This window comes from Triturus cristatus, chromosome 8, assembly GCF_964204655.1.
Source record: "Triturus cristatus chromosome 8, aTriCri1.1, whole genome shotgun sequence".
NCBI lineage: Eukaryota > Metazoa > Chordata > Amphibia > Caudata > Salamandridae > Triturus > Triturus cristatus.
This window is the reverse complement of record NC_140591.1, coordinates 205965862-205980147: the sequence shown is the minus strand read 5'-3', so window position 1 is coordinate 205980147 and position 14286 is coordinate 205965862. Positions and strand designations below refer to the sequence as shown.

The following is a 14286-nucleotide window of genomic DNA, read 5'->3' as shown; positions in this document are numbered from 1 at the left end:
TGCCAAATTAGGTTGCCACTCCAAATATACTTCTAACCCACCCGCACATCCAACTGCAGCCAACCAGAGTCATGCAAGCATCAATTCTGCTCCTTGGAGAAGGCTTAGATCACAGACCACTTAAGTTTGTATTAAATAACACTTCCTTCCCAACATAACCTCCCTACCACACCACAAAGATTTATCCCTCGTACCTGCAGAGCTCACTTCTGATATTTGTGACACATTATCCTACATTCCTAAATACATATTATAATAAATCTGTATTCATTCTTGAACAGTAAGCATCCAAGGGTGGCACACCTCTTCACATCAGGGAGTCCGGTCCACGCATGAGGGAAGACCTTAATTAGGACTCCAGGATGTACTGAGTTAGAGTAACTACCATTATCAGTTCAAAAAATTATTTTGCTTGTAATTGGGTACATTAATAGATGCCCTTCCTGTAAAACAAAGCCATTATAAGGAGATTTTATTACTAGGGAGGAAAAAGAGAGGAGCTCCATTTTAAGCTTCACAAAAGCCTGTAAGTCTCAAGTTAAATGTTTGCACAATATTAGGAGGACAACCCTAATTTCCTTGTCCACATTGAACTTTCCAATTCGAATTGCAAGAATCTAATCACTCGTTTTATGGAAAATAATTGAAAACAAGAGTGATTACAGACGCATGCAATTCGAATTGGAAAGATCAATGTGAACAGGAAAATTAGGTTGCCCTCCTAATATTGTGAAAGTATTTACCAAGGATTGAGTTTTGTGGCATCCACAGTTACCCACTCAAACCTTCTGACTTTCCTCTCCTGTCAGAAATCAATAAAGACACAAGTGGGCACCATCTTATGTCCCAGCTGTACAGAGCAGCTGTGTCCCTACGCCCTAGTCGGACTGCTGGGGTGCGCGCAGCTTGGGAGCGGAACCTGGGTCACCCCATCTGATTTGCAGTGGAGCCGTTGCTGCACACAAATACGCAGAGTCTCCCTTATCATAGGCATAAACTGTTACACTTTCAATTTCTTTGGCGGGCATACACGACACCAAGTAAACTACATTGCATTGACCCAACCCGTCCGCACACATGCTCCAGATGTTACACCCCAGAGGCAGATTTCGCACACATGGCATGGACATGCAAGAAGCTAGCTAGGTATTTGAGGGTGGTTTTAGTCTACCTTTTCCGTATGATAGAGATGGAGCTGGCACCCAACCCGTTGATGGCGCTCATGGGGTACACGCATCACCTAACCAAATCCAGAAGACGATTTGTTGCAATAGCAATCCTCATCGCCAAAAGGGAGGTCGCCCTAAACTGGGGTAGCAAATTCGCACCCACATTGTAAATGTGGTTACGCAGCATGACATATTGCAACACAAACAGTGACACATATGCACTTCTGCAGCCTCCGGCCTCTAGGGCCCCTTGATATATGGCAGCCACTCCACTCTTTTATTAATTGTGCAGGACTATAACTGGCAGCAGTACGGGACTACTATAGAACCAAGGCTCCGTGACATGAATGTACATGGCCAATAGGGCACCGTTACTGCGGAACTAATATCCCTGAGTCACCCAAGTTGTGCAGCACTCACGCACTTGGGAGTGGTGCTACACACACATATGGGCGTGGCACTTAGAACTGACTGTTCGGCATCGGAGGTCCGGTCTAATATCATCCAACGTAACCTATAACACCGGGACAGCAATCAAAAACTTTCTCCCCTGCTCTCATACTAATGCTTTTCACACCGGAACCCTCTTAGATCACACTCTGCACAAGCGGCACATCAAGAGAGCAGTTGCACACAACAAGTCTATCCTATGCCTACTCGCAAGGTGGTATTAAGTTTAATAGTTTTTCCTTTGTTGCTTTTACTCTTTGGCACCATAATTCAAGTCAGCTTTGTACAGTAACATCTGCTGATAACATCTGCAGTGCTTTATTGCGGTTCATGTTTGGTGGAAATGTTCAATGGGACGTTTTTCTCCCCCACCCAGTAGGCACAAAACAAAAATGCATATGGAAATGGTGTAATTTGCACTTTAATGTGACATATATACAGTTGTATGTTGTGCTGGATGTAAAACGAATAAAGATTATTTAAAAAAACTGCAGGACACTGCAGACACCACCCTCTCAGCAGCACACCTCTTCAAATAATGGGACAATGAAGGGAGCGCAAGCATCCATTGGGGAACTTATAATGCAACAGTGATGTGTATGTACGCTGCTGTTCCTTTGTTTTTCAGGATTATCGTGGTTAAAGTTTGTTTGATGACTTGTATGTAAAGGGACCGGATACTAAATCAACCACTGTTAATATCAAGCTGTACTGTATTATTATAACAATGCCCATGGAGAAAATCGATAAATAAAGTTACAAATTTTTTTTTTTTTTTAATTTTTTTATTTTTTGTTTTAAAGGGATTGAGTTTTGTGGGTAGTCAGAACTCCGGGAGTGGGCAGAAGAGAACTATTAGATTGGGATAATTAACCGGTGCTGTCCAGAAACCCCACTGCTGGTTGTCTTTTGGCAAAAGTCTTGAGTTACAGTAAAGTAACGAATCCAGAGACTAAAACAGAGCATTACAAGCATAGATTACTTCACATTACATGAAGCTCAACAAATGGAAATTAATACAGTACAACTAAGTAAGGTGTCCATGGAGTCACCAAGATTTCAACTTAAGCAGATTTTTACCTGGTTTTGCGTGAACAATGGCATTTGTCTGCGAGGGGGAGTAAAAGGGTGGGATGGACGAATAGAGCGCGGCATCATGGGAGATTGCTGAAAGCAAAAGAGGCAAACCATTATTTAAAAAAATATATATATATTCTAAAACTACACTGCTAACTAGCCATTCAGGAAGTAAAATATAACACATAGGCTCACAGTATCCATGCCATTAGAAACATTTAATAAGGGCTATGCCATATATAAACCATAAATTGTAGTGGCCTGTCAAAAATACTCAAATTACGCACCACAGATGTAGCTATGTGTGAGGGCTCCCAAAGGTTCCAGCCGGGTAAACCCAAAAAGATACCTGAAGTGAAAGATCTCCATCTGGCCCATATTTGAAACAGTAATAGGGTGACATCCAAGAATAAAGAAAACAGGCAGCAATGATATGTTTATCACTAGAATGCCCCTGAAGAGCCAAGAATATCAGTGTGATCAGCTTAAGGTTAGCCCCTCCGACCACAGGGAAGCGCAGGAGGGATTATTTAAAAAAGTATGAGCAATAAAAGGCAGCAACTCTGCTCACAAAAGTTCTGGAGGAGAAATGCCCCACATAAATAAGTTGGCTCCGATTAGATAGGGCACACACAGTCCAAGGCCCTCCCACATCATATGCTCAGACTTGAGTGTTGCCCATTGTTGAGGTCCTGGCCGCGAACAGCTAGGGAGTACCAGTGGGGTAGCTTAGGTGGTCCAGGGAGCTCTGACCGAAGGAACCACCTGGGTTTAGAGTGGCGTAGAACTGGCCGGTGCCCCTGCAGTTGCGGGCCTGCGTCCGTGTTCTATCGCCCCAAGCAGGGAAGTCCATCAAGGTATTTATTGGTCTCCCCTGGCTTTTGGCTGTAAGGGTGTTGTGTTGGACTTGGCCCTTCTTGCAGGGTCATCCCTAGCCTTTTTTTTCCTAACATGATGTTGGTGATTTTAGGACTCTGGGCACTTTAGCACTGGTTAGCAGTGCAGAGTGTGTGTGCTCTCTGCCCTCAATAGGCTAACACTGGAAACTCCCCCCTTATGGGATAACTCATAATAAAACAAAATTAGTATGGCATGCTTGGTATGTACGGAATGGAAATGATAAATGCTGCGCAATGGTGTGCGCAGATTTATTTTTACTCTTTTAGGAATGCCACTTTTAGAAGTTGGCATTTCTGTGTGCCTGCCTGCATGTCCGTTTCTAGAAGTGACCGTGGCTGGTGAGGAGTGGGTGGTGCCAGGGAGGTAGGATCAGGCTGAATGGGAGATCTGCAATTGGAGTAGTGGGAGGAGAAATCCCCTGTTCCTGAATAGGTCTGTGCCTGCCCTGTGCAATGCTAGCTCCGCCCTCTACTAACACCCCTCCCAGTGTCAGTTGGGACTGGAACTTCCAGGACCCTTCCAGAAGCTTCTGCCCCTTCTAGACGCAGGGCAGAAAGGTGTATAAATACAGGGGCTGTAACCCCATGTGAGTGGTGGCGCTTGTGCTGACTTGGAGGGGACACTCTGCCAGGAGGAACCGCCGTGGGACGCTGCGTGCTGTCCCCTGTGCCCAGTTTTGCCCCTCTACCTTCTACAGGACCAGGAAGAGACTTTTGTGGGAGTAAAGACTGCTGCGCCAGGAGGATTGCCACATTGTTGGATTTGACTGTTGCCAGGAACTGCTGTCCTGTTCTACTGAGCTGCCCTACTGCCTGCTGATATTGCCCAACATTGCCTGTCTGCTCTCCTGGCCCCTAGCGCCTCGTGGGCACTACTGTATTCTGTGGGACCCTGGAACTGTGGGGACTCTAGCGCCTGGTAAGCGCTATATTGCAATTCCCCAAGGAGAAGGCGCGTGGTTCCTGCAGCGCTGTGCTGCCAAAGCGCTACGAGGGAATCCCGGTGTGTGGGATTCCCCCTGCATGCGTGCCTAATCCCAGGGGCGTACCCCATACTTTTATGCCTTTTTATACCAGCGGGAGACCACCCCGCGTGCTACCAGGGAGAGCTGCTTATTTAAAACTACAGCAGGAGCCCACCCCGCCTGTGACCTTAACCGGCGGGTGCCCACCCAGCTTTGGAATTTATTTAAAAACCCGAAGGTCACCGCCGCCGGTCCGTGTCCAAAAGGAAGCGTTGTGTGGCTCAATTGCACCGCCGCAGGCCCGGGGACAAGGGAAAGAAGAGCCGTGAGAAGGACAAGGGCTTCCCCCGTGACGTCAGGGAAGCCGCGCTGGGATTGGCGCCAGCGGGAGAGTTGCCCCAGCAACGGGAGCATCGTCAAGAAGCCGTCCGGAGCCTCGTGCCCTCCCTATCCAGGTCCCGGGTCCCAGGAGGGGGCCCGGTGAATCCAGGAGAGGTGCTGCCAGTGGCGGTGCTCCCATGAGATGAGGGGAACCCCACATGCTGAGCCTGCTGCCGGGAGGCCCAGAGAGAGGACTGGAGCCTCGCGGACCCCGGCAACTGCAACCAGAGGAGTCCCGGTGAGTGGGGGGGGCTCTTGGAAGCATCGAGGGTGCTGGGGGCCATTTCCTCAAAAGAGCGTGAGTGGCAGGGGCTGATTGAAGGCTGAAGCAGCCCTGCCTGTCCTCCCTGACTCGCGATACAACTGGCTGCCCAGAGCAGTAGAGGGCAGCCGCGATATTTTTTTTGGGGGGGGGGGGGGGGGAGGCATTTGGGCATTTCTTTTGATTACAGAGTCCCAGAGGGGCTCTAACTTGGCCAGTGTTCTTGTGGGCTAAACAGCGGCACCGCAGTTGCGGGTCGCTGCAATGTGGGGCATTTTTTACTCCAGAACGGACCACTGCTTAATTCCTTTCACACAACTGCCCCGCCGGACAGTGGGCAGTTGCAACGTTTGGGCAATTCTGTACTGGGGAGTCCTAGAGGAGGGCTCCAATCTGCACATTATTAGGGCCAGTGCTTACTCATACGGCTGCACCACGAGAGCATGGAAAGCTGCAATGACAGGGGACATTTCTGTAGGTATGCTAAGGTGTTATGTGCGCACTGCTGTTTTTATGTACAATGCCTTCATGCTCATGTGGTTATACCGAATGCCCATAAGGTTATGTCTAATGACATTAGTGGGTTATGCCTAACGCAGGTATAGAGTATACATGGGGTTACTGTGAATCACTAGTGCTATAATGTTTAGGCCTCATCATGTGTACATGATGTATTTAGGCTGATGCTTGCTAAACGTGACTTATACCTCATGATTGTTGCATAATCTATTTTTATGCCTAATGTGCATTTATGCTTATGAGGAGGCCTAACGTCATGTTATTAGGTTCATGCCTGATCTAAATGTGATTTATTCCAATTCCAAAAAACTTTATTGCGATTTGGTTGAATCCTAAAAGTACAATATAAAACAGTTCATTTAAAAGTACATATTCCTGCTAATATAAAAATGCATAATAAAAAACAAAATGTAATATTAGTTAATCAGTAGACAGCCCATGTGATTTATGCTTATTAGGTTCATGCCTCATGTTAATATGATGCTAAGTTTATAATCTTGCCAGTAGGTACTGGGTGTTCTATATTGATTACTTGTACTTTTGCGATGGTTCTGGCAGCGACCCGATTGGCGCTGCCTTGTATATAGTCCCCTGTAAATTGTGACCTGGTGCCGGTTGGCATGGTGTATATATATGTGTTTTCTGACCAGAGGCTACGAGGAGGCAGCCCTGCCAGGGTAGCAATTCAACTGATATATATATATATATATCTGGGATTGTGATTCTAATGTGTTTTTTGTTATAATACAAAGGCTATTTTTATATAACCTTGTGTGGAGTCTCTTTTGTAGTGTGCCTAGTGTGTCGCCGCTGTATGTGTGTTGCACAAACGCTTTACACATTTACCTCTGGGATATGCCCGACTGCTCGTGCCAAGCTACCAAGGGGCTGAGCAGGGGTTATCCTCAGGGTGTAGCTCCCTTGCCCTGACTAGAACGGGGGTTTCTGCCTGGCTATGGCGCTTACCCTAGCCTACCAGGAAACCCCGTTTCTAACACCCATGAGCAACAATGTCATACACTGGTAAGAATTCCCAGATTATATCCTCATCTGCTTGACTTCTACTCCCACTTTCCAAAAACTGATTTTGAATCTTGTGCTAGAACCATTACTTCATTGGTACACCAACAGCAGGGTCTCCGTTCAGGTAGATCCCAAGCTGGGATCTTACAAATGACTCAATTAGAAATGGTAAGGATTAGTAGCGACTAATATCAGATTTATCAATATCCACCTTTTTCTTTCATAAGAGGAGTAACGGCAGGTTGTTTACATCATTTATTGAGGCCCCCTTTGACGAGATGCAATCACTATAACAGCAAAATCCTCTGCAAAAATCGTGTTTTGACAGTTTAGCTGAAAATATATGTTATGATTGGAACTCAAAGCATACAACCTGAGAACTTTAAACCAGATCAGTAGTGGAAACTAAAGAAAAAGAATGAAACATTTTATTTTGGGCATTCTGTTCATCAGGCTAATATTTTCAGTTGACATCTGCTCAGATACATTTTTTTTTCCTGAGGTCGGTAATCTGACAAAAAATAAAAGCAGAGTTGCAGAATGTTTAAGCAGACTAATGCCAAACCCACAGCAATAGTGGGTGGCTCAATAGATATTGAATAATTCCTTTAAAGTCTCAGAGAAAGTCAAGTACCAAAATATAAAACAGATTTACGATTGTGCCGCTAATTGATTTTATTTTGGGGTTTCAAGAGAGGCGAATGCTGCTTTCGCATCTAATTTACAGTTCATTGAAACCAGACGAGCAGTACAACTCCACAAAAAGAAGAACGTGCTTCAATTCTGCCTGAAATCCGGCAAGGTGGACAAAATGCCACAAAAAGAAAGGTCCGACTTCCAGTAGCTTGCTGTATGTTGTATAGAGGTGACCATGTAGACGAGGAATCGTCACTAGAATTAAAGTTCTTCTGTGAAAAAGAAAATAAATTAATGGTATTTCCCGCAAAGGCCATTCTCATTGGAAGGAAGCACCAATTGTGCGGGTTCTGAATCGGGTAATGCACACAACGTGTCCGGGTGGTTGGTAAAAATTATCTGTTGCATTGAACAAAAAACTAAATCCAGGATATTTTACTTCTCATGTTGGAATCACTTTTCAGGGATTTGTCGAGGGAGTGTTATCAAGATCCTATGAAACCACCGGGGTGTTCACATAAGTGTCTTGCATTCCTGACAGTTTGTTACCTATGATAGTTGTGACCCAGGCTGGATGACCTACATTGCACCATGAGTGTGTCTGGGATATCTACATGAAGTCATTACTGGCACTGATAAATCAATTTCACCTCACATGCTATAAACTATGCAGATGACAAATAGTCCTTAGCCTGTTTACAGCGGCCGAAAATCCGCCGCGGTGCAGCAGCTTTGAAGAGTGGGTGGGGACGCGTTGGCCCACAGACGTGCACAGCACTACGGAGGTAGTGCTCGCAACGGACGTTGGCAGACAGAAGCAGCGAACGGGTTAAACTGGAAAGGCCCAAAGGCATTTGAAACGCACACATTTTCATTTGCCTTTGAGCCGTGAATGACAGCCATCTCAAATTGAATGCTTCCAAAACGGAAATATTCACATGTGGCAATTGTAAAAAAATCGATGTCCACCCGCAGCCTGGCCTAACTATTTGGAAAAACTGCCTAAAGTATCAAAGGATGTAAAAAACCTCGGAATTACCATGGATCCCAAGCTATCAATGAATACCTAAGTGGACAAATAAGCAAGATCACGCTTCGTAAAAACTCTGCAACACAGCTTCCCCCACCTGGGATTTCCACATAAGGTCCAGGCTACTCTCTCTTGTTCTTTCTAAAACTAGATTACGCCAATAGCCTCTAAAACAGGTCATCTTTAACAACTATGAAAAGACTACAACAGATTCAGTACTCTGCTGCCAACCTACTCTTACATATAAAGGCACAAGCCCACCTCTCCCCTGCCTTGAAGGCCCTACATTGGTTACTGGTTGGAGAAGAGCCACATTCAAGCTGCTTTGTATCACCCACAAAGTGATGCATGGAACACGACTGCTCTTAATCAGGAATCACCAAATCTATTCAACAAAAGGAACCTCTTCCTAGATTGGCGCCTCAAACTCCCACTATACAAGAACAAGCATTGGCATAGCCAATAGGTCTTGCCATTGGGGGTCTTATAAGTGTTTAGCCATGCTGCGCCAAGTCCTGGCTTACTCTTGAAATTCGGGAGTAAGTCCGTAATACTATAAGAGTATGACACAGTTGCATCTTTGGTAATCCTGCCCTAAGTGTTTGAATATATGACTGCATGCACAAGTGTGTTTGCATGCAGCTCTTTGATGGACTGTGCTAGATTACTATTGTGAATTATTAACTGCACAGTAACAAAAGGATCTGTGACAAAAGCAGTAACTCACAAAGCTATGTACATACAATACACTTCTGTGATCTGCGTGGTACACATTCTTAGCAGCAGCCTTATTAATCCTTTTGCGCCACCACAGATTAGTCAAAACTGCCACTAGACAAAACTCCAGCTCATTCCAGCAGGAAGATTAATCTCTAGAGATATTTTGACAATTTTGTCAGAGAAAACTGCTGTATATACACAGAAGGAATTTTGCAGCGGCCTAACTAAAACCAGCTCAAAGAGAAGCCTCCGGTGACCGTGTTGCCAACTTTAGGAATACAAGGAGCATACAGAGTAATAAACACTTCGATGCCTCGTCAGGAGGTATGAGACGCTACAAAACTGATAAAATGCAATATTGACAACTGTATCGAACTCGCATGCCACCCAGTGCCTAAAATGGAAAATTAGAAGTGGGCGTACTATTTAACAGAGTACCAGCTTGTTTCTAAGAAGTGCCGGTACTCTCCAATTAAAAGTATTACGTTTTACTTGAGAAGTGCAGGTATTCTCACAATAAAAAAGTGCCGGTACTCCGTACCGGACAGTACTGGCCCATTTAAAGTGCTGATGCCACCTTCATTTAAATGGCTTCACAAGTTTCTGGGAAGTGATGTGGTCTGGTGGCTGAACTGGAGACTCAATTGAGGCGACCAGAGTTCTGATTCCAACAGCGTGTCCACGTATGACCTGGACGGGAATCTTTCCCCTTCCTTACAGATATCATGACTGCCTTAAAACAGGTGATCATCCACAGAGTAAAGGGTGCTAAAGGAGACACTTGTCTCTGGCAGAGGACACTTCCACTGAAATATTGCAACTAAGGTTCAGTATAGAATGGACAGAATTTGTAAAGCACAAGACCAGAGGGTTGGTAGAATGTTAAGTTAGGGTGCTTGGGTGACGCCCGATGCATTCATTATATGCAAATAGCCAACCCAGTGATGCTGGAAATGGCAGCATAGGTGATATCAGTTTAGAATTTGATGAAGCAGTTTTGGTAAATAAAGAAATTCTATAACACACTACGGACACAATCAACCCCCCCCTTCCCAGGTGGACTCTGTCCTGTTATTTCTGAATGCTTTCTGTAATACTTCAGTTTTTTTCCTTTATTACCTCCCTGTGTTCATTCTCCGCTCTGCACTGCAGCCCAGCCAAACTCACACTAACGCCCTGAAGTGGTAGATGGTCGCCGACGGCACTTAATATTGAACTGGAATAACACCACAGACCGTGCTTGGTGTAGACCCTCGTGTCTACAAGAACTGTGCGTTCACAAAAAGAAAAACATGCGAAGCACGCCAAAGACTCAAATGCCACAAAAGGCACACAGTAGCATCAAATGTGTTTTGGGCTAAACACAAATTGCTATTTGGATGTGCGACAGAACAAAGGTTTTCATAGCACGTGTGTACATTAGAGTTATCAGCTGACACTGAAGGAACAGTCGAAAAGGGAATGCAAAAAACAATTCATTCTTTAAGAGCAATTTTTTCGACCCCTATGCATAATTGTGCTAAGGTTACTCTCTGAAATTTAGCAGTGAACATGTTCCTGGTTGTGCCGCAGAATGTGGACATCAGTCTGACCATATACTACATACAGCCACGCGGTGAGTGACACAGAGAACGAAAAGTCCAATTACACAGGCGGAATGGGTACCTGCTGGGGGGCTGTCTAGTTTTGTACAAGGGTGGTCACGAGGAGGGGTGGGGGGTATGGGGGAGGGATTGGATGGCAACATCTCTACTGCGTTCAAATGCTCACATTTCTCGGTTGACTCAAAGTGTTTGATGCTGGGCAAACGTCTTTTCATGGAGAGGTCCATTTGTTATTTGCCTAGAGAGCGGGGCACAGAAAGGGTTCGGGCACTTCTGTCAAGCACTATAGACAGGAAGAGGGCAGTGGACAGCCTATGAGCCGCTGGGTGTTCGGAACCTCACGAGTTTCCGAGCTCACTGGGATCTTGCTCGGTGAAGCCTGAGGTTTGGGCCAACTGCGTGAGCGGTAATCGTGAAATGCCTTGGAGATTTTATATAGAAATGCAATTTTTCAAGGTCGGATACACCAGGTCCCACGAGATGCTGCTGCTTCTTGCTCAGTTGCTCACTCATTCTTCTTTATACACCATGAGATGGACGAAAGTCCTCAAAAACAGATGTTTCCTCCCAGTGTCATTTAGAAGCGCAGATATTCTACGCTCTGCGGTAAAGTCTCCCAACACGTCCTTGGAAGAGCGGCTGGACCCTGCCGGGGCTCCACCGGGCAGAGCCGGAGGGCAGGGGGCGCAGAGATTACCGTGGTGTTGAAATCACATCACACACAGATGGATGCTGCTGAAATAGGCTTGTTAGACGTGCACAAAATGTACTATATCGGCAGAAGTTTGCTAATGCAATGGGCAGAAGGAGCATAAGTCGAATCAAATACGAGAAGATTAAATTAACGTTTTGTGATACAGAGTAGTAAATACTCGTTGAAGTTTCCCTAACAAAGTGTCGGTTTATCAACATCGATGAGGCCACGCTCAGCGCATGCTCACCCACGATGCAATGATTACAGCCGTCTACGTACAGCAAGTGCGTCTCGTGCGGTTTGGGGTGATCGTGAGCTGTCTGCGCCCTTTCTATTAAGTGTAAGCGCTTTTCCGGCAAAACGAGTATTATAATCTAAGATTGAAGACAGTACTGTGTGATCGGCAAATCGCTTTTCTCATTGCCGGTTATGCTTTATCTGCTTTAAACTGAATGCATTCTAAAGGACCCATCAGCACTGAAGTGCTATATAGGAATATCGCCACTTGCGAATGAAACAATGTATGAATGAGGGCAGGCTCGACACAGAGGCTACAAAACAGCTGGCTCAGGTCACCTCCATGTGCAACTCGAGTCTCCTAGCAGCAACCGCTGATCTACCTGCAATGGGTGCTACAAGGCACAGCCGCCGCCAGGGTCAGGCACTTTAGGCTGCCGGGCAGACAGCCAGCAGCCCTAAGATTCCCGGGGACACGCTTCCCGGCTACAAGGTTCACAGGAGTGTTGTGGTTCAAAGTGAAAATCGCTGCTTTAGAGTATTTTATGCATGTTCATTTATGCGGGGAAAAAGCACCGATATTCAACAAAGCGCACTAAAAACAAAGAAAGACGCAAGTAATAAAAACTTGAATTTTAAAAACCCCGGAAATTTAAATGATACATTTTTTACACGGTCCAGAAGCCCTTCAGTGTGGGGAGATATTGTACATTTTTTTTATGTACCAAAAACACAAATTAATCAGCACAATCAGCGCTGACCCCCATCACGCCATCTGTTTCCAATTAACGCGAACACGATAATTGTAAACAGATTGCATTAATGCTCGCACCCAAGCATCCTAGGCCAGGGAGCAAAGGCGGCGGGACAATCACCTGCCTTGGACCAATTGCGTGCAGTCTCTTAGAGAGACGCACGCAAAGAAACAATTGCAGGTGATAAAAAAATAAACACACACGCATGAGCGTGTGTTTAGAATTTAAATGCTCTTACTGAAGCCTCGCTGAGCAGCGCATGCGCGCTGGCTCAGGCGAGACATAAAAAGGCGGCACATCCTTCTCTGTTCAAACAGCCAAACGATAGAACTCTTTAGCCCCAAACATAAGATCCACAGATGGCTACCCAGTTTTCAGAAGACTACTCAAGTACTGTTTCTTCCACACAACCACCATACTCAAACAAATCTACTGCATATCACTGTGTATATTAGCATTTTTGGGACTATGGGTACCTACATATGTATATTGCTTTGTATAAACATGCATATTAAGTATGTTAATAAATATATAGCTATTAGTTTGCTTTAAAAATGTACATATTACTCACGGTTATATTATTCTATGTTTAACATGTACATAGGTGAATGCATAAATAAGTTGATCTTTCATCATAACTATTTATCTACACTTGCTTCACTATTGAGTTACAATATTATATGTATATAAAAACAAATAAATTAACAAAGTACAGCTGCTTTTGAAAGTGTGAGTTTATGAAATGCAACTTAAAACGACATCCTTTACCTCCTTATACATGTATACCTTCCATGAACTTATGTATCTTTATATGTATACTTTACTTCAGCATCTCCTATACCCCTCTCAATATATCTTCTACCTCCACTCTGACTCATCCCATTCTACAACTATTATCCCCACTCGACTCTTCCCTCCTCTACACCTCTTAGTATCACCTCATACCTCCAACTACCCAGATCTCCCAAACAGACCTTTCTAAACCCTTCCCACTGAATCTTCCAGCCACCCCTTTACTAATCCGAAATCTCCTCTTACTGCTATGAGCTCCCAAAAAAACAAACACTTTCTAGACCCTTCCCTCTATCCTTCCACTATCCTTTTCAATCCAATGAACAGACTAACACGTCCACAGCTCAAATTAATTTACTATTGCCCTATACTAATTCCCCACTAATCCGGTTTGGGTTCCGGAGTAGCATGTTAGTCGCCGAAAAGCACCTCGAGGCCTTGGTTAATAATCGCTACATAAAGGCAATTACAATCTGAGGGAACAGGAGGTAAGTGCAGCCCACTTCCGGTTGTTTTTCTTGCTTGTGTTAGGATACATTGTATGCACTCTGTTACACCACAAGAGGCGCCCACTGCTTTCTCAACCCAACTGAGCTACCAGCAACATTAATGAGTACCTCAGTCATAGACTGCTGAATTGCTAATATAATTATGCTATTAACTGTCACTGTGGCTGCTTCTCCGTGAACCCCCATCATTTCTCCTTCCTTTCTGCATACAGGCAAGCTTTGGAAATTCAGACAAACTGAATGACTTCAGATAACCTTTTTCGAAGTCTGCTGAAAATTAGCAAAACATCAAAAATTCAGCATAGAACCAGGGATAGGTGTCCACTACAAAGATCCGTGCTGCAGACTTACAATGTCCTTAGTAGTAAAGGCTCTGGATCTTCATTCTCCTGGTCATTGGCGAAAGGTCTCAAGTCAATATACGGCCGCCAAATTTTTTTGTGAATTAATCGAGGTCTAAGAAATTGGCCAAAATATGCAAAGCACTATATGAAAGGTGTGAGGCAGACACAATTACGTCAACTGTCACAACAGATATGTCCAATTCAAGATATTCAGTTTGGT

At 44.8% G+C, this 14286-nt stretch overlaps 1 protein-coding gene across 5 annotated transcripts in view; it reads right to left on the bottom strand.

Moving 5' to 3' along the window:
- Positions 1–14286, bottom strand: part of PATL2 (PAT1 homolog 2) — a 443602-nt gene that overhangs the window by 186675 nt on the left and 242641 nt on the right. For 4 of the 5 annotated variants that reach the window (XM_085621371.1, XM_085621372.1, XM_085621370.1 and 1 more), the window contains one exon: positions 2700–2786. The exons of the other annotated variant lie outside the window; for it this stretch is intronic. In XM_085621371.1, coding sequence (XP_085477497.1) covers positions 2700–2786 — 87 coding nt within the window. The remainder of the gene's footprint in view (positions 1–2699; positions 2787–14286) is intronic. 5 annotated transcript variants of the gene reach the window in all.